The following is a 24020-nucleotide window of genomic DNA, read 5'->3' as shown; positions in this document are numbered from 1 at the left end:
CCCCCCCGCGCGCGCGCACGCACGCACGCACTCGTCACAATGTTCCCCCTGTGACGCGACAATGGAACGTATCGCGCTAGTGCGTCATGACATTCGCTAGCAGGTGGAGGAGGGAGAAAGGGGGAAGAGAATAACGTTTGTGAACAGATTGGTTAGAAAAATGGGTAGCAGCCAGTGTTCACCTACTCATTTCATTGGTTTGTGTTGACAAATTAATTTGATTTCTTTAGTCAATTTCATCTAACATCTGTGTATTTTATAGCTTCTGGGCTGGACTTTTGTTGCTCCTTAATGTGTTATTAATAAAAGAGATAACAATGTAAAAGGGGAGGTTAGCCTTGTGGTTGACAAGTCTTTATGTTCTCACAAGTATTATAAAACATACTTGTGAAAGTAAAGCAGTCACTCTGTTTCCATCGTTGAATCTCTAATCAAGTAGTCTTTAAAATTATTTTTTGTCGATTAAAGTTTATGTGAAACTGTTCTAGTTTTTCACCTGCCTCACTGCAAACCCTGACGAAGGGCTTTTGCCCGAAATGTCGATTTTCCTGCTCCTCGGATGCTGCCTGACCTATGATTTCCAGCACCACTCTGATCTAAACTCTGGTGTCCAGCATCTGCATTCCTCACTTTTGCCTCACTGCAAAACAGTGCTTCCTCCAATTTTTTGGCACTGTGGTCCCCATTTCGAGCCTTGAAAATTGTCCCAGTTCCTCAGTAAGAACTGAGAGAGATAGGGGTCGAGGCTTTGAAAGCAGGAACTTGTTAGAGTGGGAGCACAGCTGTTTTAATTCGGTCAGAGTTCCACAAGCGCCCGTTGCTGCTTGATCTTGGGACACCAACATTTTAGCTCGCAACACTACTTGGAGCTAAAAAGGAGGTAAAAACAATGACTGCAGATGCTGGAAACCAGATTCTGGATCAGTGTTGCTGGAAGAGCACAGCAATTCAGGCAGCATCCGAGGACAGGCAAAATCGACGTTTCGAGCAAAAGCTACTTGGAGCCCCGACCTCGTGTCGTAGAAAGTCACTCCAGTTTCATTGATTTCAAAGGATTTGAAATGTATCACAATTTTATAATTTCATGTAAGTAGGGAGGAGGCTATGGAAATGCAAGAAAAAACGGGAAGAATTTGACCACACAAAAGACAACCTATGTAAAGTCCTTATGGTTAAGGACTTGGCTAAATACCGATGGAAATTAATTCAAAAGCACAAAGAATTTACAACTTCAGACCGTATGAACACTTTTCACATCAGCAATATAGTTTAAGGTCACTAACCTGGGATGTAATTTGAAAGAAAGAGTTGCTTAATATGATCCTTTACATTTGAATAAAAAAATCTCAAGATATGCTGTAATTCTAAACATGGAAATCAGAATATGACAGTTACAACAAGGCATAGAGTCATAGAGATGTACACTACATTGGACAAACAGGCAGAAAACTAGCCACCAGGATACTTGAACCTCAACTAGCCACAAAAAGACATGACCCTCTCTCACTAGTATCCTTACATTCAGATGAGGATGGTCACCACTTCGACTGGGACAACACATCCATCCTAGGACAAGCCAAACAAAGACATGCATGAGAATTCCTACAAGCATGGATTTCCAACCGGAACTCTATCACAAACACATGGAGTTAGACCCCATCTGCCATCCCCTGAGAAAAGGAACAAGAAGTGACTTCACCATAGGAAATGACATCACAACCCAAACATATCAAGAGAAAGCAGGAATTATCAGCAGTGCTTTGCCTGAGGCCCACTGAAGATGTTACCTGGTAGGGTGACAAAACATCTGGAAATGAACCTTGCTGCTCAGCGAGCAAACCTACATTCAGAACCTCAACCTGAGCTACAAATCTTCTCAAAACTCACTATGAGAGGTACAGTATGGAAATAAACCCTTCGGTCCAACTCATCCATGCCACCAGATATCCCAACCTAATCTAGTCCCATTTGCCAGCACTTGGCCCAAATCCCTCTAAATCCTTCCTATTCATATGCCAATCCAGATGCCTTTTAAATGTTGCAATTGTACCAACCTCCACCACTTCCTCTGGCAGCTCATTTCATACATGCACCACTCTCTGCATGAAAATGTTCTCTCTTAGGTCCATTTTATATCTTTCCTCTCTCATCCTAAAGCTATAGCCTCTAGTTCTGGACTCCCCCAACCCAGGGAAAAGACTTTGTCTATTTATCCAATTCATGCCCCCTCATGATTTTATAAACCTCTATGAGGTCACCCCTCAGCATCCGACACTCCAGGAAAACAGCCCTAGCCTATTTAGCCTCTCCCTATTGCTCAAATCCTCCAACCCTGGCAACATCCTTGTAAATCTTTTCTGAATCCTTTCAAGTGTCACAGCATCTTTCTGATAGGAAGAAAACCAAAATTGCACGCAATATTCCAACAGTGGCCTAATCAACATCCTGTGCAGCCCACAACATGATCTTCCAACTCCTGTACTCAATACTCTGACTAATAAAGGAAAGCATACCAAATGCCTTCTTCACTATCCTACCTACCTGCATCTCTACTTTCAAGGAGCTACGAACCTGCACTCCAAGGTCTTTTTGTTCAGCAAAACTCCCTCGGGACCTTACCATTATATGTATAAATCCTGCTAAGATTTGCTTTCCCAAATGCAGCCCTTCACATTTATCTAAATTAACCTCCACCTGCCATTCCTCATCCCATTGGCCCATCTGATCAAGATCCAGTTGCAATCTGAGGTAACCTTCTTCATTGTCCACTGCACCTCCAATTTTGGTGTCATCTGCAAATTTATTAACTATACCATCTATGTTCATATCCAAATAATTTATATAAATGACAAAAAGTAGTGGACCCAGTGCCGATCCTTGTGGCACTCCATTGGTCACAGGCCTCCAATCTGAAAAACAACCCTCCACCACCACCCTCTGCCTTTGAACCAGTTCAGTAATTATAAAAGATCAATTGTCAAATATGATCCACAAACACTGATGAAAATTCGTGTAATATAAAAAGTATCTTGATTAGCTGCTGCATTTGTAGCTACATTTGCTAGGGGGTGCACTGGTCTGCCATACACGTTCTTGTGCCATCTTCACATTCAACTACACCTAGGTTGCTCCCTCTTTCTCTTGCCCCTGACTTTGTTCTCTTGTACAGATTGACACAGCTTTTCCACTCAAATATCTTTAAGGTGTTAAAAAGGCTGGTTGCAGTCCGGATTGAGAAGTTGCTAGACCTCGACGGAATACATTCTAAATTGTTGAGAGAGGTAAAGCATCAAACTGCAGAGCCATTGACAGAGATTTGCCAGACCTGTCTGAGCACAGGATTAGACATGATGGCACAGATGTTCAACACTGGTGCCTCACAGCACCAGGGTTCTGGGTTCAATTCCAGCCTTAGGTGTCTGTCACTGTGGAGTTCGCATATTTCTCCCTGTGTCTGCTGGGTTTCCCACTGTCTGTGTTTGTGTGGGTTTCCTCCCACAGTCCAAAAATGTGCAGGTTAATGGGTTGGCCTTGGTTTTCAGGGTTGTGCAGATAAGGTGGGTTAGCCATAGGAAATATGAGGTTACAGGGATAGGGTGGGGTCTCTTTGGAGGGTTGGTGCAGACTCAATGGGCAGAATGGCCTGTTGAGACTCTATGATAATTCTCTGACTGGAGGATTGCAAATGTGACACCATTATTTAAGAAAGGGGCAAATAGTAATCCAGGAAACTGCAGACCTGTCATCTTGACATCAATGGTGGGAAAACTGATGGAGACCATAATGTAGGATAAGGTAAATATACACTTAGAGGAAAAATAAGTTGGTACTAGACAGTCAACATGGCATTGTCAAGAACACAGGAGAAAGTGCTGGATGTCTCAAAATGCATAAAAGTGGGTAAATCCCCAGGACCTGATCAGATGTACCCTAGAACTCTGTGGGAAGCTAGGGAAGTGATTGTTGGGCCTATTACTGAGATATTTGTATCATCAATATTCACAGGTGAGGTGCCAGAAGACTGGAGGTTGGCTATCATGATGCCACTATTTCAGAAAGGTGGTAAGGACAAGCCAGGAACTATAGACCAGTGAGCCTGACGTTGGTGGTGGGCAAGTTGTTGGAGGGAATCCTGAGGGACAGGATATACACGTATTTGGAAAGGCAAGGACTGATTAGGGATAGCTAACATGGCTTTGTGCGTGGGAAATCATGTCTCACAAATCTGACTGAGTTTTTTGAAGAAGTAACAAAGAGGATTGATGATGGCAGAGTAGTAGATGTGATCTATATGGACTTCAGTAAGGTATTCGACAAGGTTCCCCATGGGAGACTGATGAGCAAGGTTAGATCTCATGAAATACAGGGAGAACTAGCCATTTGGCTACAGAACTGGCTCAAAGGCGGAAGACAGAGGGTGGTGGTGGAGGGTTGTTTTTTTCAAACTGGAGGCCTGTGACCAGTGGAGTGTCACAAGGATCAGTGCTGGGTCCACTACTTTTCATCATTTATATAAATGATTTGGGTGCGAGCATAAGAGGTACAGGTAGTAAGTTTGCTGATGACACCAAAATTGGAGGTGTACTGGCCAGTGAAGAAGGTTACCTCATATTTCAATGGGATCTTGATCAGATGGGCCAAAAGGCTGAGGAGTGGCAGATGGAATTTAATTTAGATAAATGTGAGGTACTGCATTTTGGGAAAGCAAATCTTAGCAGGATTTATACACTTGATGATAAGGTCTTAGGGAGTGTTGCTGAACAAAGAGACCTTGGAGTGCAGGTTCATAGCTCCTTGAAAGTGGAGTCGCAGGTAGATAGGATAGTGAAGAAGGCATTTGGTATGCTTTCCTTTATTGGTCAGAGTATTGAGTACAGGAGTTGGGAGGTCATGTTGCGGCTATATGGACATTAGTTAGACCACTGTTGGAATATTGCGTGCAATTCTGGTCTCCTTCCTATCGGAAAGATGTTGTGACACTTGAAAGGGTTCAGAAAAGATTTACAAGGATGTTGCCAGGGTTGGAGGATTTGAGCAATAGGGAAGAGACTAAATAGGCTGGGGCTGTTTTCCCTGGAGCGTCGGAGGCTGAGGGGTGACCTTATAGAGATTTATAAAATCATGAGGGGGCATGGACAGGAATAAATAGACAAAGTCTTTTCCCTGGGTTGGGTGAGTGCAGAACTAGAGGGCATAGGTTTAGGGTGAGAGGGCAAAGATATAAAAGAGACCTAAGGGGCAACCTTTTCACACAGAAGGTGGAATGGGCTGCCAGAGGAAGTGGTGGAGGCTGGTACAATTGCAACATTTAAAAGGCATCTATATGGGTATATGAATAGGATGGGTCTGGTGGGATATGGTCCAGATGCTGGCAGATGTGACTAGATTGGGCTGGGATATCTGGTCGGCCTGGACGGGTTGGACCAAAGGGTCTGTTTCCATGCTGTACATCTCTATGACTCTATGAAGATCATGTCTGACAAATTTAATTGAGTTGTTTGACAAGGTGACACAGATAATGAATGAGGATAGTCCTGTGGATGTTGTATTTTTAGACATTCAGAAAGCAATTGATACAGTGCAACAGGGCAGGTTGGTTAGCAAATCAGAAATGTTTGGGATTGATAGGTCCTTGGCAGAATGGACTAATAGTTGGCTATAAGGTAGGCATTTCAGATTGGAGATGAGTTGAAAATGGTGTTCCCCTGGGTTCAGTAGTGAGGCCCTTGCTTTTTCTGATTTATGAAAACAATTTGGAGATGGTTGTTGAGGGCAAAATCCGCAAACTTACTGATGACGCTAAGCTAGAGAGAATAATGAATTGTGAGGATGATGCTGAGCGACTTCAGAGGGACACTGACAGATTGGCCAAATGGAAACAGCAAGGACTGCAGATGCTGGAGATCAGAGTTGAAAAAGTGTGGCACTGGAAAAGCACAGCAGGTCAGGCAGCATCTGAGAAGCAGAAGAATCGATGTTTCGGGCATAAACCCTTCATCAGGAATGTGGTGGGGCGGGGGGCGGGGGGGTCGTAGTGGAAGAGGGCTGGGAGATAAATAGGAGGGTGAGGTTAGGTAGCTGGGAAGGTGATTGTGATAGGTCAGAGGGGAGGGTGGAGCGGATAGTGGGAACAAAAGTGAACATTTAGGACAGTTCAAGAGGGCGGTGCTCCCTGACTTGAAGGATTGGATCTGGGATTAGGTGGGGTGAAGGGTGATTAGGAAACTGGTGAAATCGATGTTGATGCCATGTGATTGAAGAGTCCCAAGGCAGAAGATAAGGCGTTCTTCCTCCAGGCTTGGATTTGGCGGTGGAGGTGGCCCAGAACTTGCATGTCCTTGGTGAAGTGGGAGGGGGAGTTGATGTAGTCGGCCACAGGGTGGTGGGGTTGTTTGGTGCGTGTGTCCTAGAGATGTTCTCTGAAATGTTCCACGAGTTGGCGTCCTGTCTCCCCAATGTAGAGGAGGTCACACCAAGAGCAACAGATGCATTAGCTGAGGTATTTGGATGTGCAGGAAAATCTCTGTCAATTGTGAAAAGATCCTTTGGGGCCTTGGATGGAGATGAGGGGGGAGATATGGGTGCAGGTTTCAGACCTCGTGTGGTGCCAGGAGAAGGTGTTGGGTGTGAAGGGTCGGGGCATGGACATAACGAGGAAGTCGCAGAGGACATGGTGTCAGTGGAAAGCAGATAGTGATTGGGAGGGAAATGTATCTGTGGTGGTAGGATCTGATTGTAAGTGGTGGAAATAACAGAGGATACTGCGCTATATCTGGAGATTGGTGGAGGGTTGGTGAGGACCGGGGGTGGTGGGGGGTTCTATCCTTGTTGCATTTGGAGGGGTGGGGTTGAAGGGCAGAGGTGCAGAAAGTGGAGGAGATGCACTGGAGGGCATTGTTGATCATGTGGGAAGGGAAATTGTGGTCCTTGAAATAGGAAGCCATCTGGGATGTCCTGGAGTGGAATTGTTCTTCCTGGGAGCAGATGTGGTAGAGGCAAAGGAATTGGGAGTAAGAGCACCATCCCCCATCTTTTCCTCTGCTACATCTCTGACTGTATCGGCGCCATCTTGTACTCCCGCTAGGAGGTTGTACACTTCATCAACTTCATTAACACCTTCCACCCTGATCTTAAGTTCACCTGGATCATCTCAGACACCTTGCTCCCCTTCCTGGACCTCTCTCTCTGGTAACAGACTCAACATGGACATCTATTTCAAACCCATCGACTCTGAAAGCTACCTGGACTAAACCTCCTCCCACCCCATCTCCCGTAGAAATACGATCCCTTACTCCCAATTCCTTTGCCTCCACCATATCTGCTCCCAAGAGGAGCAATTCCATGCCAGGACATCCCAGACGGCCTCCTATTTCAAGGACCGCAACTTCCCCTCCCACGTGGTCAACAATGCCTTCCAGTGCATCTCCACTTCCCACTACATCTGCCCTTGAACCCCACCCCTCCAAACGCAACAAGGATAGAAACCCCCGGTCCACCCCTGCAACCCCACTAATCTACAGATATAGTGCATTATCCTCCACCATTTTTGCTACCTACAATCAGACCCCACCACTAGAGATATATTTCACTCCATGACTCCCTTGTTAAGTCCACACCCCTCACCAACCCACCCTCCACTCCCAGCACCATCCCTTACTGCCACAAGAGGTGTAAAACCTGTGCCCACACTTAACCTCTCGCCTCCGTCTAAGGCCCCAAAGGACAGAGATTTTCTTGCACATCCAAACAGCTCACCTAATGTGTCTGTTGCTCTCGATGTGATCTCCTCTACATTGGGGAGACAGGATGCCAAATCACGAAATGTTTCAGAGAACATCTCTGGGACACATGCACCAACCAACCCCACCGCTCTGTGGCCAACCACTTCAACTCCCCCTCCCATTCTGCCAAGGACATGCAAGTCCTGGGCCTCCTCTACCAAATCCAAGCCACCTGATGCCTGGATGAAGAATGCCTCATCTTCTGCCTTGGGTCCCTTCAATCACACAGTATCAGCATCGATTTCACCAGTTTCCTAATCTCCTTTCCCACCACCTCATCCCAGATCTAACCCTCCAACTTGGCACCACCTTCCTGAACTGTCCTACCTGCCCATCTTACTTCCCACCTATCCACTCCACCGTCCCTACCATCCTATCACTATCACAACCCACCTGCATCTGCCTATCACCTTCCCAGTTTCCTTCCACCCCACCCACCTATTTATCTCTCAGCCCCTTTCCCCATCCACATTCCTGATGAAGGGCTAATGCCTGAAATGTCCACTCTTCTGCTCTTCAGATGCTGCCTAACCTGCTGTGCTTTTCCAGTGCCACACTTTTCGACAGTGTCGAGAATGAAAGGTTACAATAGTGGATCTTTCCCACTGCAATGGCCGACAATCCTACCTTAATTGCTAAGAAACATTCCCCAAGAAACCCTGACTGTCGCTCTTTCTGCTTGATTTTTTTATTTGTTATGAGATGCTGGCATTGCTAGCTAATTTGCCTTCAAAAAGGTAGTGGTTAGGTGCCTTCTTGAATTGCTACAATCAATGGAGTTAAGTACACTACTGTGCTGCTTGGAAGGGAGGTCCAGGATTTTGATTCAGTAAGAATAAATGAATGGTGTACCTGTACTTGTTTTTCAAAAATATACTTTATTCATAAAAATGCTCTATATATACATTGTCACAAATGCAAGTCAGTTCTGTACAGTAGCATATCAAGCCAAAAAACATTTAAGTTTGATTCTACTCCAACAAACCAAAAGCATCCCTTACACATACAGGAATATGTTTACATGCATTGAGGCACTAGCAGGTCTGATAACTGAATAGGGCTCCAATTAACTTCAGCAGGAAGACCTCAGACTGTGATCTTTCTGCACTGTGCCTTAGCGGCAGCTGTCCCAAGCTTTACTGCATCCCTCAGCATGTAATCCTGGATGTTGGAATGTGCCATTCTGCAACACTCAGTTGAGATCAACTCCTTGTTTTGAAAGAGTACAGTCTAGTTCCAAGTCAGTATAGTGTGTGACTTAATGGGGGACTTTCAGGTAGTGATGTTCCCATGCATTGACCATGCTTTTACAGTTATGGTTGAAGGCATTCTCCAAGGTTTCACTGTATACCAACCTTTAATCACCTGTCTTGCCCCGACATTGTGAAGATAAACATGTGGCATTGCTCCCACTTTTGCATGGCCATTTGGAATGCAAAAAGAATATTCCTGAATGTCAAAATGCCATTCAGTCCATCTTCAATATTTTTTAATTCATAAACAAAAGTGTTCAAATAAAAAAATTGATCACTAGTTTTGTTTTAGCATTCCTGTGATTCCTCTCCAGTATTTGTCAGTGTCACTGCCCTGGAGATAACCTTAACTCTGTGGAGGCTCAGGCAGATTGGCAACTCTTCCTATTTCCATCCTGCTCACTCGCCGGACTGTCAATTTAACCAGCTGGAAGCTGGGAAATGGGTCAAAACATGAAAATGTCATCCTGCCAAATAACTGTTAATTCATGCCTGGCCCTCCCAATTGCTCTGTAAATTATCAAGACTTCTATTTCAAAAGATTCTTTTAAATTTACTTATTTTCGAGGGTAGGCTTAATTCTTAGGTTCTACTGTTCTGGTCTTCAGTCTTTTACAACTGAACACCTTAGTTAATGGTTGTCTCAAGTCAAATTCACATTTTATTCTGTGAGGTTACAACAATGTAGGAAATGTCTTGCAGAATTGCACTCTCCTGTACAACTATCCCTTGCCAGAAATAATTGCACAAGTACATGTTTAGCAACATAAAGTGAGTGCTTCATGATGCCCGACAGGACGTTATTTGTGAGGTCAAATTGAGGAATATTGTTTCACAGAAAACTGTCACATGGATAGCTGATTGTTACTCGTCAGAGTAAACTCGGGATTGGTTGGTTGAGAATGTTTGCCTTTGCATTTAGGTTCATTTCAAGCTGAATGCCCCAAGGAGACCGCAGGAACTTCCGGGCGAAATGGAGGAAAGCAGCTCCCTCGCACTGGGCCTGTATGGGCTCCTCACTGTGGTGCTCGGGGTAGCAGTTGCTTTCCACTTTCAGAAATCTGAAGTACGTTTAAACTTGAGCGCCGTCAGCAGTGTCTCTTCGCTGCTGTTATTGGTGGTTGCGTCCCTGTGTTCCCTTTACTTACCGCAGGCCATGGGATTCGTGTTTTTCGCTCTCTCCTGCTATCTGGTTTATCGGTCGTTCTGCTCCGATGGAATACTTTCTCCGGAAGGGAAGGCTGTTCTGATCACTGGTAAGCGTTAACGGAATTGCGCACAGTTATGTTAAATTTAAAAGCATTCGCAAAACTTGCAAGACTGGGGCGAAATGAGTTGCCCTTGGCTCGAGCAGCCAGAGGTTTGGCTGGTTGAATTTGTTTCAGTACTGACATCATTTTATGTGTTTTGGTTTGTTTGGATAAAGTCAAACTCCAATGTTTGATTGTTTCCTTGATCTGCTACTGCACAGAACCGAACTGCGTTTGTGACTATATGTATGTACAAAGAGTTTTTATGAATAAATAAATTACATTTTTGAAGTATTAACATCACTTTGACATGCGTTCCATAAAAGCTCGTCTGCAAGTTTCATGAAAATGATAAAGTGTAATCTGCATTGAGAACAACATGAAGTCTGGTAAAGTCTCTACCATCCTGCCCAACCATAGGGCTGCTCTCTCATTAGAGTTTTAAAATCACAACACCAGGTTATAGTCCCACAGGTTTATTTGGAAGCACTAACCTTGAGAGCACTGCTCCTTTGTCAGGTGACAATGGGGTGTTGTAGAAGCTTTAATACCAAAGTTTTGGGATTCAGTACGTGTGCTTACTTCAAAGTATGTTTCTCTGTTTTTAATCAACTCTACTCAGAAATGAATAGTAAGCTGACTATCGTGCACTTCTTCTGGTTTTAAAGTTTGCTCTCCATGCAAAGAGCTTTGTGATCATGATCCAAATTCATCCTTAACTAACGCAACTAAATAGCTACAAAAACGTAGTTATTTCAGAACCATGGTATTAGAAGGCAATGTGGAAACAAGTGCTTAAAGTTTTTCAATGTCCTTCATTTGGTCCACAACAGACAGAGGCCAGCTTTTTAGTTTCAGTGTTGCCAAGGAGGCAGTGCTAAATGGCCTAGTCCCATTCTCCATTTTTCATTCCAGCTTAAACTACAGTAATACCAATTGACTTATTTCAATGTTCTTCAACATTCTTCAGTTAAACAGCAGTTCCATTGGAAGGGAATGTCAAATGAGTCCTGTCTGGCCTGTTACATCTGACACTACTATATTCTATCATTGTGAAGGTACTGTTCCTCTCGCTCAACATCGTCCTCTTCCTCAGAAGATGAATGCTGCCACTTTAGCAGCTCCTCATTTTCATATTTTTTTTGCCTGCTTCAGTTGCAGGATCATATATCTCAATCAGTCTGTAGGCTCCAGCAAGCACCTCCCCAGAGCTGTCCAAACATTGGCAACTCCTCGTGAGAAGGCCTACTGTCTGCTTCATGATGGCCCTGATGGGATGAAGGGGTTACACTGTATCAACACTCAGCTGTAGTCAGAGCTTTGGTACTGGAGTCATCAGCCATGGTTGGAAATGGTAACCTTTGTTCCTCACCAGACATCCTTGTAAGGCACCTATCTCGATACTGTCCTGTCCTCTCTGGTCCAGGAGCTCCCCACATACATTCGGGATGCCACCCACACCCTCCACCTCCTCCAAGACTTTAGTTTTCCTGGCCCCCAACTTCACCATGGACATCCAGTCCCTCTACATCTCCATCTGCCATGATCAGGGCCTCCAACCCTCCATTTCTTCCTCTCCCGTCATCCCCAACAGTACCCTTCCACTGACGCTCTTACTTGTTCAGCTGAACTGGTCTTCACCCTCAACAGTTTCTCCTTTGAATCTTCCCACTTCCTGCAGAAGAAAGGGGTAGCCACGGACACCTGCATGGGTCTCAGATATGCCTGTCTCTTTGTCCACTATGTAGAACACGCCATCTTCCAGAGTTACACAGGCTTCACTCCCCACCTTTTCCTCCACTACATTGATGGCTGCATCGGTGCCACCTCATGCTCCCACAAGGAGGTTGAACAGTTCATCAACTTTACTAACAAATTCCACCTGGACCATCTCTGACACCTCCCTCCCCTTCCTGGACCTCTCCATCTCCATCAATGATGACCGACTCAACACTGACATTTCTTACAAACCTACCGACTCCCACCCTACCTCCTACATAGACAAAAGACTGCAAACCTCATGCACTTTATCTGCATCCTGAGGGGACCTTCTGTTTTGAATTCTTCATTTGGTGCCTGTTCTGCAGCTATGAGTTTGTTGCTTATCCTGGCCTTGCAGTCTTGTATGTTGCTGTGCAATTTCCATGGCTATTCATTGTGCAATGGCCACTGTGATAATAATACTTGTTTTGGGTGAACCCGTTGGTCCCAATTCCAGTGTGCCTATGTGGGAAATATCAAAATCAAACCGCTTCTTAGTAATATGGGCAATCAGCAGTCACTGCACCCACAGACGACAATTTATCATGTCTTTAAGGACATCCATAGGATGCTACTACATGGACCTGACTTTATTCAAATATATACAGCGCAAGCCATTTCACACAAATACATTCGGAGACTGAAATTATTGTAGGATCAATGACAATGAGTTCCCCACTACAATAGTGGCCCCTCTTAGACCCTTTTGTTTTCAGTGAATAAATGTTCAGGACTAACCATGGCCAATCCCTGACTGACTTGGAATGATAGATATGACGGATGATGAACCAGATCCCTGATTCTGCATCTCCCTGACTGGTTAGTGCTATTCCCCGGACTGGTTAGACCAACGTGCAAGACTGACTGGGAAATCTCCCGAGACGGTAATGATACACATTCCTAGCACCTAATTGTATCAAATGGCTGACAGCCTGTGTTGAATCCCCTGGATTGAGATTAGACCCTGCCCATGCCTGATGTAAGGACTACTGCCCTTAAACTTTTGATCATGGCCTATTGGTTGTAATAAATTAAGTGTCTGCTGCTTAAGCTGTTGCACGTGCTTCAGGTGTGATGCCATTCAGCACTGTGTCCACCTGCTTGATCATGGATGGCAAATGGCTTGGCTTTCTGTCTGCACTAAAAAGCAAGGCTGGACAGAACTACCATGGGGCTGTAATTGTAAATGAGCAGGCAAGGTGGAGATGCTGTGAGCACTCAATTAAGCACTGAATACGTAAATGTGAAGGAAGTAAGTGAAAAGCACAAAGATGCACCTAATTGTGATGCAAGATAGATGCCTATCCCTGTGCCTAGAGCAGCCTGGCATCAATATAAGGTGTCATCGGGCTCCAAAGTGCAGCAGTTAAATGGTGAACTGTGTAAGTGAGTCTGAGATGTGCCATGATGTAGTCAAGCTGGTAACTCCGAGGAGACCGAGCTACCAGGTACCTCCCTGAATTTCAAGTTGGGATTTGGCACCACGCAGCACTGAAAAACTAGCAACCTTTGTAACTGAGGCATGATTAAGTAGTATCAAGATACCCATGTATGCAAATGGGTCCATTGCTGTCTACTAGCAATATTCTCATCCAGTCATTGAAACCCTTGTGGAGTTCCGGACATTGAGAATCTGACTTCCCCATTCTTATCCTATTTTCCTAACTGTCTCACCTTACCACTTTGTTCAGATCCTGAGAAGATTACACCCATTCTGTTCACTTGAAGAAAATAATTAGATCATCATGTCTTGGCATGCCTTTCTTCAGTTTCAGCCAGTTAGAAGCTTGTCTTTGCTCTTTATTTAGGTTGTGACTCAGGCTTTGGACACAGTTTGGCCAAGCGACTCCATTCGCTTGGTTTCCATGTGTTTGCACTGGTGCTTCAAGAGGAGAGCGATGGCGCTCAAGAACTCAAGTCGGTCTGTTCTGATCGACTCACCGTAATTGAAATGGATGTGACAAATCATGCAATGATCCAAGAAGTTCGAAAAGAAGTTGCAAAACAACTAAATAACCGGGGTATGTAAACAATATTCTAGTTCGCTTTACTGAACTATTTTCAATTCACAATGATTAAGCTGTTTCTAAAATTCAGAGTGTTGTATTTGACTGTTATTAATTTGCAGCTGTGAAGAATGTAGTTATTATTGTCAGTGACCAGATATTTTAAAATAAGTTCAGGGACTTCACAGCAAATAATTTTAAAATACACAAGGAAGCCATTTGTTATCATCAATTGCCAAGTATCAGAATTGTAAAAATGGATCATTCTCTGATGCCAAGAATGAATGCTATGATATGAGAATCTTTACCAATCAGATCTACTGATTTTTCAGAACAATTTTAACAATGCAGCCTCCAGTATGTGCTAATTGTTTAAAATCAGAGACTTGTACGATGTTGTACAGCTAGTGAGAAAAACTAAATGATGATTTTCATGTGAATCCAAACTAACCACTAGGTCTGAAAGAAATCATAAGTATTTTTCTTATTATAGGAAACAGTGCTCTTCTCAATCCTTTCCTTGGACACCTTTTTGTTTTCCTCCTATCTTTTGTAATCTTCTTCAGCCCCACAATGCTCATTGATAGTTGTTTCTTTAATTTTGAACCCCTAAGCATTTTTAATTATAATTGCTGCACTTTTGGTGGCCAAGCCTTTAGCTGCCTTGACCTAAAGTGATGGAATTTTCTCCCGAAACCACTCTGGCATATTTCCTTATTTAAGACACTTCTTAAGACTTCAGCTTAGCTTTTAGTCTAATATCTCTATGATCTTCTTTGAGTCTTCTTCATAACACTTCTGTGAAGTGCCTTGAGATGTATTCATAGTGCATCTGAGGTAAGAAAATAATTTTTTTTTTTTTTCATTTTATATTATGTGTTGGATAAAACTGTATTGCAGTTTGTTCAGATTCACTAAGGTTAAGTCAGAAACTTCCTTGGCTCTAAATAGGTCTTTTGAATTTAAAAGGAAAGAAATACTAAAAATAAACCATGTTCACTTTTTATGGTCTGTCCTATAAGATAATTTTGAGAGCTCCTTCAAAGATTGTTTGATACCCACTTCTTGTTTGGAGAACTTTACAATGAGCTTAGCTTCTAAAAAACAGTATGAGCTGAAAGTTACTTTTTTGGTCAAGTGTCAATCTTGTTTAGTTTCACAGAGGGTTGCTCACCACAAGGCAAATTCAGATCTCTCATACCTTAGCAGATTTGTCATATTAATTACCCACCCTATCAATCTATGGCATCCCTGTCACCCGATTCTAGCCCAATTCAACTTCTTATCATTCCCAGAACAACCTGCCACTCACTGGATGCCCCAAAGGACCAGTCTTTCTGGTGCCCACGTTATCTTTTTTTAAAAGCCACTGTAGAATCAGATATTGGCAATCCAGCGTTGTCCTTCACTGTCAACATAATGACACAACAGCCAGAAATCCATATTGCTCTTGGAACATCTCTGGTACAACTGATAGTCCCTCACACTCTCAACCCCATTCTCTGTCCCTAGTCATTGTTTAACCATCAGGTCACACTGTTTGTGTTGTCAGCTAAAATTCATCAAACCACCCTCTCTACCTCACCACTACTCTGTGCCCGGTGCCCACTGCAGATCCACATATTGTCAGTGTCCAATAGGGGGTCATCACATACCGGCAAGCAATTACACTTCCAAAAAGAACTTTTGTTCATAGTCAACAAAAGTAAATACAAACAAAATGAATAGTGGCTTTAGATTGCCCCCACAATGCTGATATGATGACTGTTCTGCAGTCTGATTGCCTACTAGACCCAACTGTCATTTACTTGAACAGTTCCTGTCTGGCTTGTAGCACCCGACACTGCTGCCTCTGGACTTGTTGTTAGGCCTGTTTCTTTCGTTGACATGCTAATCCAGCATTTATTACCCATTCCTAATTGTCCAGTGGACAGTTAAGAGTCAAACACTTTGTGGGTCTGGAGTCCCATGCAGGCCAGAGCAGACAAGGGTGGCAGTTTCCTTCCCTAAAGAACATTAGTGAACCAGATGGGTCTTTCCCCTGACAATTGATTCATGGAAATCAATAGACTCTTAATCCCAGATTCTTTTATTGAATTCAAATTCCACCATGGCAGGAATTGAAGCCAGGTTCCCAGTACATTACTTGGGTCTTGCAAAAGTGTGGACTGCAGATGTGCTGTAGGTAGATCCACAATGCCAGTAGGGAAGAATGTCAGGATTTGGATCCCATGACACTGAAGGAATGGCAATATATTTCCAAGTTAGAATGGTAAGTAGCTTGAAGGAGAACTTGCAGGTGATGGTGTTCCTATGTATGTGTTGCCCTTGTCCCTCGAGATGGAAGTGGTCATGAGTTTGGAAGGTGTTGTCTAAAGATCTTTGTTGAATTTCTGTAGTGTATCTTGTGGATGTTACACGCTGCTCCTACTGAGCATCAGGACTTGGTCTGTTGTGCTGCTACTGTTGGTGATAATGCTACTATAGTTGTGCTGTTACTGTAGGTGGTATTGTCACTTGTTGGTGATACACATTTGAATCCCCCACCCAGAATACATTCTATGTCCTTGTCACCTTCAGTACTACTTCCAAGTGTTGTTCGACACTGATTCACCAGCTGAGAGAACAGTAAGTCATAATTAGCAGGAGGTTTCCTTGCTGATGTATGACATAATGCCATGAGACTTCATGGTGTCTGGAGCCAATGTTGAGGACTCTTAGGGTAACTCCCTCCTGACTGTATACCATTGTGCTGCCATCTCTGTTGGGTGTGTCCTGTCGATGGGCTAGGACATAGCTAGGGATGGTGATAATGGTGTCTGGGATATTGTTTGTCAGGTATTGTTCAGTGAGTATGCCTATGTCAAGCTGTTGAGTGATTGATTTATTCTGTGTGACAGCCCTCCCAATATTGGCACTAGTTCCCCAGATGTTAGTTAGGAGGACTTTGCAGAGGTTTGTTTTTATCATTGTTGTTTTGGGTGCCTCATCGCTGCCAGGTGGTCCATCTGTTTTCATTCTTTGTTTCCTTTCTAGGAGTTGATAGAAGTAACTGGCTTGCTCAACCATTTCAGAGGGCACAGTGGGTCTGGAGTCACACATAGGCTAGACCAGGAAAGATGGCAGTTTCCTTCCCTAAAGGATATTAATAAACCAGATGGTTTCATCAACAATGATTTCATGGTCATCACTTAGATTCTTAATTCCCAGATTTTCATTGATTTGAAAATTTAACCACCTGCAGGATTGGTACCCAGGTCCCTAGAACATTACCTGGGTCTCTGGATTAATATTCTAGCAATAGTACGACTAGGTCTCCCCTGAAGGACATTGCTCCCCTGCAAGCATCCCTGCCCTGTCGTCTTAACATGACAACCACAGTGACTAACAGGCCACCAACAACTGGGTATGTCACTCTCTTATTGGCAATGATCTATGTTGTTAACATTAAGAAGAAAACAGGCTGTTAACTCTGAGAAGAGATGGTGTATCCTGTTGATAAAGCACACCCTCCTCCAGACAGCAAGACGTGCAGCACTCTAATAATGAGGGCCATACCTCCATGATACATTCCGCTTCAGTATAGGCACTAGATTGCAAGTGCTATGCTTGTTGAGTCACCAACACGTAATATCAATAACGGATGGCTGCTGTACTCTGAACCTCCCATCCTGGACCCACATCCACTTCAACACTTAATGCATTCAGTGCAGTCCATCATAATACTTATAAGGCAGATGGTTCCACAGCACCCTTGCAAGTTTGAAAAGTTGTCATTCACATTTGTCAGTGTTAGCCTTATTTTTAAGTCACTGTTACTAACTTCTACATCAATAAGATACTATTGCTCAATAAAACCAACAACATGGTGCAAATTGCCTTTGAATCATAATCGCGTTCACTCTGTATGCATTGCACATGGACAATGAAATGATTGCAAATTAAATGTAGCTCCATTTTGCAAGTGCATGCTTCATGTGTTTGACCTTTTCGATGTCCTAGCATCCAGCAGTCATACAGCCTGTGCTTTTGTCCATCAAACTAACACTGACTCTGTCCACCCTGAGCATTGTCCCAGCCATTTTCCTGTTGCAGTTAGTGTCTAGCAAGTGGTAAGTGATTGCAGACAATATAGCTTTTGGTGAACACCAGCAGCATGGGGCTCTGCCTGATTGCCAGGTTTTTTTTATCTCCGTATTCTCTCAGCCCATTTCCACTCCCCCTAGCTCCACCCAATGTGGAAATCCACCACATTGAATTTTGCTTCCAACTTTCCTCTTTGCCCCCTGGACAGTGGCATTGCATCTTTATTGATGTCTGCTATGGTCCTGTGCTCCACCCAAGTGGAGGTCATGATGGTGGTCACTGCCAATAACACCTTCCCCCAGCCCTCCTGAAGCCTACCGTGCCCTCCGATGCTGTACCATGTACCCCCTTGACTTCCTCACCCTAATCCCAACCTTGTCATTGTCCTTATCCTCACCTCATCACTGATTTCACTCTCCAGCCTTGGTTGCCACACCCCCTTTTAGCAATGAACTGCACTTACACCCTTCCTACTGCTCAATGGACAGTCCCCGAGGATTGTATTCACTGCAGACATCTGACTGACTTCACCGAACTGTCATTAGCATGACTGGTCAGACTTCTGTTCTCTGTTTTTGCAGCTCCCTGACTGATGATTCACATTCCTCTATAGGGCTGACCTGGCAGTATCACAATCCCCTACCAACAGTGACCCTCTATCTCTTTGACTAGACTAAGTACTATCCTTTCGACACGGCCATTTGGTTGAATGTACTCGCAGTGTGTGTTTGCTGCACAGGCAACTGGCACATGCTGTACATGTTAGGTTGACATCTTGGCATGCTGTACAGCAAAGCAGCCCCTTCTCCCACAACTGACATGTCCTGACTGACTGACAGGCAACCTATCTGTATGTCAGCACAAAACAGTGTATCAGTAGAACAGTACTTTAAACTCTAAAGCCCCAACTTGCTAACTGGCCTTGCAAGGCAAGGCAGCAATGCTCTGAGCATGCAGGCGCTACATAAATGAACTTTAAAAGAGCATGCAAGCAACTCTAAGGTGCAGCCTGGTCTGGTCCATGAGCTGAGTGCCTGTCACTAGTGCACAATGCTCTTGCAGCAACCTTGCAGTGTTAATTGCAGTTGCACCCTGAAATGCAGGTTCCAACTTTGTCAGCATCCTGCAAGTAGATTGGAACAGTAACGTGAGGATCCTCTGGGGTTGGCAGTCATCAGATGGCAGTGATGAGGGATGCGTGGAACCCCTGTCTAGTGGGGCATGTCTTGAGATACTGCTGCATGGTGAGCAATGTTGTGGCTGTCCAGACAGTGGTGAGCTGGTGTTGCCAGGTACCCACATTGAGAAATCTCTACATGGAAGTCAATGTCTAGTTTGCTAATGGCAGATGAAAAGGTAGAAAGCTGCATATTAATGGGGTGATACCTATGGTTAATAAAATTGCTAGCAAGACGTTATCCCACTTTATGGCAACTCACTTCTGCTTACTGAGAATATCAGCTTGTCACCCAGAACTTAGTTAAAAGATGCAGCAAGTAGTTCCACCCCCTGAGATAGGCCTAGTTGGAATTTTCATGCGATTGTGCCATTTTTATCATCAGAGCCCATATCAGTCAGGCCCCTGTCAGAATCCATCCTATGTCCCTTACTTATTAATGGGAATCGAGGAAAACTGGCATCTTTTAAATGCTCTTGAAAAATAAGGGTATAGTTTCAAATTTATGTGCTGCCTTAAGCTAATAACAATTAGCATTTAGCATTGTTCTGAAAATGTTGACAAAAACTACATTTTGGGAATTGTGCTTATAAACCATTGTTAAGATGCTCCTTGAATACTTGCTTGACAATCTGCTGATTTACAGTATTGATGAAATATATAGTTTCAGCCATATAACAATGCCAGCAAGCATTCTGGTGAGACTGTGAAGGCATATGTTGCATTATTTTGACAAAAGTACTGCTGCTGAATTCAACTTGCAAGAATCACAGTTAATCTGAGGTTGATATTGTAGTTCATGAGTTGTATTGATCAATGTTGATAGGACTGGGTCTCATTGTCAAGTTACCAACATTATTACAGGACTCAGGAGGGTAGTTGCACAATATATGAATAATTAGTATTTTTCTGACAGCAACCTTCAGGACTAGTTGTCCCAGCTAATGGGTCACTAATAATAAATCCAAACCAGACATCATCTCTCTAGCTGACTGCGATTTGGATTTTAGTTTTTGGTTTATAGAGAAATGTTCTTGAAATTTTATTGCACTTTCTCAGCAAATGTATAAAAAAGCCACTGTGGTTTAACCTCAACCATAATACCATTTCAACAGTATCTTTAATGACAGAGTTCACAAGTCACGCCTGGCTTGTGTTTAACAACAAATAATTCTTTCTAGTCTTGCTTGCATTAAAGGGCAGGGTCCCATTCCACAAAAGAATATAATATTTAACATTGTTATCTCCTCTATAAAGAGCCTAGAAAAGTAAGTACAGCAGGTCCCAATAATTTGGAATCTGAGACCTCGTGATTTTGGTCCCTCCCCCTGCCTCTTTAAACTTGAAGACCCTCAAGAACATTACAGAAATCAAAACACCATTGTTCAAAATGCATTGTTTTCAGTCTCCATTCCCTAGCTAACAACTCAATTCCTCTTCCTGTCAGCAGTCTCATATTAACACAATCTGTTCACAACATTGGTAACATTGGGCCCCAAGATGAGATTTCAACTAATTATTCATGTCATCAATAATACTGCCTACTTACACCCTGTTGGGGTGGAATGGCCAAATGATTCACTTGATACTCAGGAGTTCATTTCCAGTATCAAAAAGTTGATTGAAATTACGCCAGTGGGAAGAAACTCTGAAAATCTCTTCATCAAACAAAGGAAAACATACAATTTATACCTTTTTTGTTTCATCCTGCCTTTAACATTTACAAACCAATCATATTAATTTATTACATATATTTCCAATTAAGCTAATCTTATGACTGCATGGCTAGAAATGGACAGGTTTGTGGTAAACCCCTGGTCCTCCATGGTCTCATGATGTTTCCCAAACTCTCTAATCTCCCCTTTGTGGGACTTTTCCCAATGGACACAGTATTCAAGTACGTTCCTTTCCAGACATTTCCCAGCTGCATTGTTAACTGCCAATTATCATATATACTCAAGTAAAAGTCAATCTCATTTAAAAGGGTAAAAACAAGGACTGCAGATGCTGGAAACCAGAGTCTGAATTAGAGTGGTGCTGAAAAAGCACAGCAGGTCAGGCAGCATCCAAGGAGCAGAAAAATTGATGTTTCAGGCAAAAGCTATTCCTGATGAAGGGCTTTTGCCTGAAACGTTTGTTTTTTTTTTTTAAATTTTTTTTTCTCTCTCCTTTCTGCTCCTTGGATGCTGCCTGACCTGCTTGTGCTTTTCCAGCACCACTCTAATTCAATCTCATTTAAATGTCAACCCTATTTTTGGCCAAAAATGCTAGAATTTTCCATATCTCATGTAAAAGTTGACCGTATTTCTTCACAGATAACAGATCAACATTTGTCAGTTAAGATATTATCCTATATATAAATGTTGCAATGAGGAAACAAACTCTTTTTTTTGTGCTGTTGTGTTTTGATGTACAGTTCACACTAATTTGGCGTAAAAATTTTAAGTGCATCAGGTCAGAGTCGGGTGACAACCTCCCTTTGTGTGCAGTTCAGGTGGTTCAATTCCCCTGTAGCACTCAAATACAGTCATATACATAGCTGAGGTTTTGAAATTTCTTCTTCTTTTTGTGTAGAAATACCCTCTGGAAAAGAGAATTTTAAAAAAGTCATGTTTAAACTGCAAATTATTGAATTTGCAGAAAGGACAAATAACTTTGAAGCAGCAAGAGAATTTTGTGTTTCAGAGAAACTTGAGTGACTGGAAAAAGGTATCTAACCAATTTCAGACAATGCTAAAAAGAAAGTGTGCCAACAGAGGTAAACCTAGCAAGTGGTCACACTCAGAGAAAAAATAATGCTGAGTGGATACTTGAAAATTGTCACAATAGAAAATGTGTTAGTTGTGAGGCTATCCGAATCGATGTGCAAAATGATTCAAACAAGAATAGAATTTCAGACTTTAAGGCAAATGCTGGATGAGGCACAAGGTCCATGAGAAGGCATGACTTAGTACATCAGCAGAGAACTGAGATTGTACAAAAGCTGCCTGCTGAACGAGAAGATATGATATTACAGTTTAACCATTTAGTAATCAGAAATTGACTGAAGAAAGACTGCAAATTATCATGCATTGGAAATATGGTTGAAACGCCTATTACTCTTGACATGCCAGAGAATCAAATCTCATTTAGAGATTAACCGAGCTTCTGCTAATAACATGGTACTTTGGACTGTCTCATGAATTTCAGCCCCTCGAAATTAGTATTTGTGTAATAGTCAACCCAATAAATTGAACTTTAAAAGTCTAAAAATTTATTTTTTTTAACAATGGGTATATACAATAATTGGATACTTGCCTATCACTTGAGGACTTTTTTAAAAAAATTCCTTGTTAGCCTCATTACAGGAAATGCAAAAGAATATTGATTTGTTTACTCATTGTTATTGTTATTGTTATGACACAGTGGTGAACCCCTCTGTTAATTAAACTAAACACACAGAAAAGCTCACCTTGTCTTGTAATCTGTTACAATGAGTGACCGAGATCTCCCAAATTCCACTATTTAACAATAATAGTATAAGTTTATTCTTTAAATGTGAACATTAAATGACAAGTATTCAACTCTAAGCCCCCCCTTTCTCTTAACTGCTTATTATCTGCCTCCAACTCTATAACAATATACTGTACCAATAAATATTAAAATTATATCAACTTAATTTCAAAGCCATGTAGTCTCCAGTGTCTGTCGTTGTTCGGGTGAAGATTTTCCATGGTTGTATTCTTTCTTTTACAGTGAAGATGTTTCATATGAAAAGGTACCTTTTTTGATAGTGTGTTTCACTCTTTTGGGTTGCTCTCTCACGCTCTCGCTCTGTGTGACTTTCAATCTGCCTACTTTTCTTTTATACCCACAACATCAGATCGTCTCATTGGTTTGATGTTGGCAAAACAATAAATTCATTCAATTGGGTTTCAGTATCCAGGGGCATCATTTCAACTGCTTAAATTCAAATTGTTCTCAAAATAGTAACCAAAACTCAGGTATTCATTTAATAGCCAAACATTATATATTTTCAATTTTCCAGTACACTCTGGGACTGCTAGTTGGTCATATGACAGGTGTTTGTAAGCTCCCAGTGCAAAACAGCATTCAGTCTCTCTTAAAGGTATGGGAAATGTCTTCAACTTCGTAACATGATAGTATCTGTTCGAACAAAGTTATATGGTTACACCTGATGTTAGAATTCTTTAGCTGAGTTATGAGCAGTTTCTTTCTCATCACTTTTTATTAGGCATGCTTACCTTTTATCCTTGGATGTCTTACAATGTGCTCATTCGCCCCACATTCCAAAAACTGCTAGTTTCTGTACCTGTCATTCAATTGTCCATGTAATAATATGGAGGCTGTTTTTCACTGTCTGAGACTAGTTTACTCTCATAATTTTATTTGAATCTGTTCCTCTAATACTTATAATTTTTTTTTTGTACATTGGTCAATCTACAACAATTTCAGAATGTTTATCTATGATGACTTGAAGGATCTTAACTAAAACCTGTTAGTATTGCAACTGATTTAATTAATGAATCTCTTGAATTATTTATTCATTGTGTGAAATGTTCTTCTCTGTATCTTGTGTATAAACAACTGGAGCTGCATATTCTATTTCAGTTCTGTTACCTTGGGTGTTCAGAGTTACAATTGTTCTAACTTCTGTAGGCTACATCAAACAAATATTTTCCCAAGTGCTCTCCAATTACTGGTAT

The 24020-nt window shown here is 42.5% G+C and overlaps 1 protein-coding gene across 1 annotated transcript in view; it reads left to right on the top strand.

Moving 5' to 3' along the window:
* The first annotated feature begins 9884 nt into the window (after positions 1-9884).
* LOC122558478 (11-beta-hydroxysteroid dehydrogenase type 2-like) overlaps positions 9885-24020 on the top strand; it is a 74018-nt gene continuing 59882 nt past the window's right edge. The window contains exons 1-2 of the mRNA XM_043707106.2: positions 9885-10290; positions 13854-14066. Coding sequence (XP_043563041.2) covers positions 10008-10290; positions 13854-14066 — 496 coding nt within the window. The 5' untranslated portion in view covers positions 9885-10007. The remainder of the gene's footprint in view (positions 10291-13853; positions 14067-24020) is intronic.

This window comes from Chiloscyllium plagiosum, unplaced genomic scaffold (assembly GCF_037043375.1).
Source record: "Chiloscyllium plagiosum isolate Xiang-an unplaced genomic scaffold, Cpla_swu_hap1 HiC_scaffold_17, whole genome shotgun sequence".
Lineage (NCBI taxonomy): Eukaryota > Metazoa > Chordata > Chondrichthyes > Orectolobiformes > Hemiscylliidae > Chiloscyllium > Chiloscyllium plagiosum.
This window is presented reverse-complemented; position numbering and strand designations above follow the sequence as displayed.